A 3,866-nucleotide genomic window follows, 5' to 3' on the forward strand; every position below is an offset into this window, starting at 1 on the left:
TTTTTTAGACAGCATCTTGCTATGTTGCCCAGGCTGGAGTGCAATGGTGCCATCTTGGCTCACTGCAACCTCCCCCTCCTGGGTTCAAGCAATTCTCCTGCCTCAGTCTCCCAAGTAGCTGAGATTACAGGCACACACCACCAAGCCCAGCTAATTTTTGTATTTTTAGTAGAGATAGGGTTTCACCATATTGGCCAGGCTAGTCTCAAACACCTGACCTCAGGTGATCCACCTACCTCAGCCTCCCAAAGTACTGGGATTACAGGTGTGAGCCATGACACCCACTCTGTATAAAGTATTTAAGGATTATCATAATTCCTAACAAGACTTTATTGCTTTCTTGTTTGCAACCAGTTCAGAGTTGTCAAAAGGCAAAATTTACAACAAATTTAGTTTTAGATACAATTGGCTTTAATGATTCATAAATTGGGGAAATTAGAGTTCCCAGTGGGCAGTGGCAGAACAGTGGGTTTTGTAAGGTGAGAACAATGAAACGGAACAATAGAATAAAAAGCTGATTGGTTAACAGGTTACTTTTTTCCTAAGGGTTAAAGCAGAGGGACTTCCTAATTTCACTAATTCAGGCAGACTGAAGTCTGCTTTTAGGAAAAACTGCTCTGTTTTGGGATCTGTCTGCTTCCTTAAAGCTTGTTTGATTAGATGACATTTAGCATGAGACTCCATTTTGGTTTGGTCGTGGGGCCTGCTATAGGAGCTCCAAAACAATGGCCTGCTGTAATTTTTGTTTAACAATGTTCACCTCTTTCCATTCCTTTCTCCATCTATGCTCATTTATGCTCCATCTATGCCTCCCAAAGCACTGGGGTTACAGGCATGAGCCACCACACCCGGACTATTTGTTCTTTTGTATCATTGAGGTCTTGCTCTGTCACCCAGGCTGGTCTCAAACTCCTGTCCTCAAGAGATCCTCCTGCCCCAGTCTCCTGAGTAGTTGGGACCACAGGTGTGCACTAGCATACTCAGCTTGTTTCATATATATATATATATATATATATTTGGTACAGTCTCCCTTTTTGCTCAAGCTAGCCTTGAACTACTGGGCTCAAGCGATCTGACCCCTTTGTTTCCAACGCGCTGGGATTCCAGGCCTGCGCCACCGCGCCGCTCGACGTCCTCCTTTGGTTACCCTGACTGCCCACTGATCTGTATAAGAGGATCGGGAGGGAAGATAACACAAGCTGGAAATCAGGGTCTGGAGCCTGGTCCAGAGTCTCTGTACTGGCTCTGACCCTGGCTCGATTTCCCCCAGCGAAGAATGGACGGTTACAAGCTTGACCCCTGGCCTCCGAATTGTGCCCCCGGAACAGAGGCAGGCGTCTTTTACGCCGAGGCCTACCGGCTCAGGATGAGTCCCTTATGCAAGTGTTTTGTGGAGAAAAACTACATTAACCAGAAGGTATTGGCCGGTACGTGGCGGGCGCTGGAGCCAGTGATGGTGCAGGACAGGGCCGTTTTCTGTGGGCCGCGAAGCTTTGGGCGGGACTTCCGGCGTTTGGGTAGTGGCGTCATTTGAGCGCGACGGTTCCGTCCACGCCGGCTATAGAGAGGGGGCGGTGGCCGCCCCCTCCCGGGCGGCTCTGGGGAAATGAGCAGGTAGGAGGCAGACAGCGACCTCTGCGTCTCGGAGTGAACGGTGAGCCTCCCCGTCACGGGGTAGTGCGACTGTCAGCCAAGGTCACCGCGCCCTGCGCAGGGAAGGGGTGGGGCTCGGCCGAGCCGGCGGGACCCGCCCCGCTAGGGCTGCAGGGTCCCAGTATGGCGACGGCATTGACGGACCCGGCGCAGGTGAGTGGACTAGGTTTCGGCTTCGCTGCTTTTCTCCTAGTTCGGAGAAGCCTCCTGGGCTGGCTGGAAGCCAAGACAGTCACAGGATTCCTCTTTGTAGTTTTGTTTGTTTACGAAACGTGGAGCAGGCTCGTCACTTAGTTATGTCCTGCAGTGGTGGTACCTGAGAGACCTAATATTCGAGTGAACAGTAGCCAAACTATACATAGAAATAGGGCTATGACGTACAATTTGTAGCAACCTTCCCGGGAAACCAGTCTCCTTTTCTGCAATAAACAACTCTGGTAGCCAGTCTGCCTTAAGTTAGTCTTGCAAGGAGCTAGATTACTGTCTGGTGACATTTCAGGAAGCTAAACGATAACTTGTGGACAGTGGGCCCCAAATAGGACTTGATTAATAACTGACTGTGCCCCTAATTTTTGCCTCCGCTTCCAACAGAGGACCAAGAGCACAGAAAGCCAAACATGCTCAGCCTAACCAGTCACATAATGTGCCCCACTTCTAGTTAGCCCTTCTGTAGCTTTCCACCGCCAAAAGTGTCAGGCCTCTGATAGGTGCTCAATAATCGGTTGAAGGATAGATGAAGCTCCAATCCAGGGACACCCATCACACACATAAGCCGAATTCTCAGTCATGGGCTGCCCAAGCCCCTACCCGGTCCGCTCTGGCTGACCACCGCCGTCCTTGTTTCCTTCCTTTCCTCCCGGGCTCAGCTCTTCAGACACACCAATCTGATCACGCAGAATTCTTTTTCATCCCTCAGGCTTCACCTTTACAGTTCATTCAGCTTCAGACACTGTCCTCAGATCTCTGCAAGACCCTTTGACATCTCGTTGGCTCTGCTCAAATGTCACTTCTTTGAAGAGGCCTTTCGTAGCAGTTCAGACTAAAAGTAGTCCCTTTCTCACCTGCCCTTGGTCTGGCGTTTTTGTATAGAGAATGTGGCAAAATTTTAGACAGCTACTGAGTTGAGGTCTTAAAGACTTTGTGGGGACAAAAAGCATAAATAATAACACAAGAACTATAATGGCCTTCATTAAGGCCTTGATGTGAACTGATAGGTGAGCATTATTTATCATCTCATTTAATCCTAATCTCCTTAAAGTGACATTCTGTCATCAACACTGCTTTACACAAGAAGAGGTCAAGACTCCAACCTGTTCAGTTACCTGCCGAAAGTCACAGTAGTTAAGTAACAGAAACTCGTATTTAGTATGTGGGCCACCAGAGCCTTTGTTTTTACAGGCAGTTGGCTGAGAAGCCCTGTAGGTGAACTTTGCAGTTTTCCTCCAGCAAGTCACAGGGGCCATTGGAAGCGAAAGGCAGATATTCAAGTAGAGAGGACTGTGTAGACCAAGGCAAAGTGTATTGGTTGTTTAAGGAGGTCCAAAAGGACTTGTGAGGTTACCATGGTTTCCCCCATCCCCACCAGCTGAGACGTGGCCTGGAAGAGCAAGATCCTGTGGTCTTTTGTTGGACATTCATCCCACCTCAGCCCATAAGGCCTTTTGGCCAGTCATAAGCCCGGATTCTCATGACCACAGCCTGAGTTATCTTCAGCCACTTGAGTTTCCTGGTCCTGAAGTACACTGGCATTAGGGATCCCTGCTGGCAGGACTCAAGGAGGGAAAAGGCTGATGGTTCATTAGGTAGTCTCCCTGGAGTCCAGAGGAGAGAGTGAGCTGGTCCGGGCACTGCCACTCCTCAGGCATTTGGCACTACTGAGTTTGGTGATGAGGGCTTTGCCCATGTCTTGGGAATAGTTTCAGGAGCTGCTAAAATAGATTAAACAGCAAAAGTATGTAGAAATGCTTCACAACTTTATTATCATAGATTCACATTGGTGATGGAGGATTGTTAGGATCACAGTATTAAACCCTGAAGCAGAGGGACCTGGGTTAAAATCCTGTGTCTGCTAATAAGATGTGAAACTCTCGCTGGGCCTGGTGCTCACACCTGAAGTCCCAATGATGTGGGAGGCTGAGGTGAGAGGATCACTTGAGGCTAGGAGTTCGAGACCAGCCTGGGCAACATAGCAAGATCCCAGCGCCACCAAAAAA

General features: G+C 49.1%; 1 protein-coding gene across 5 annotated transcripts in view; it reads left to right on the top strand.

Annotated features, from left to right (window-relative positions):
- Positions 1-1,529: 1,529 nt before the first annotated feature.
- The window catches only part of ZNF805 (zinc finger protein 805), a 15,913-nt gene continuing 13,576 nt past the window's right edge, over positions 1,530-3,866 (top strand). For 3 of the 5 annotated variants that reach the window (XM_017509572.2, XM_017509575.2, XM_017509576.2), the window contains exon 1: positions 1,530-1,806. In XM_017509572.2, coding sequence (XP_017365061.1) covers positions 1,777-1,806 — 30 coding nt within the window. In that variant the 5' untranslated portion in view covers positions 1,530-1,776. The remainder of the gene's footprint in view (positions 1,807-3,866) is intronic. The other 2 variants (XM_017509574.2, XM_017509573.2) reach the window with 1 other exon arrangement.

The sequence above is a fragment of the Cebus imitator genome, unplaced genomic scaffold, assembly GCF_001604975.1.
Source record: "Cebus imitator isolate Cc_AM_T3 unplaced genomic scaffold, Cebus_imitator-1.0 Scaffold417, whole genome shotgun sequence".
In the NCBI taxonomy this organism is placed as follows: Eukaryota; Metazoa; Chordata; class Mammalia; order Primates; family Cebidae; genus Cebus; species Cebus imitator.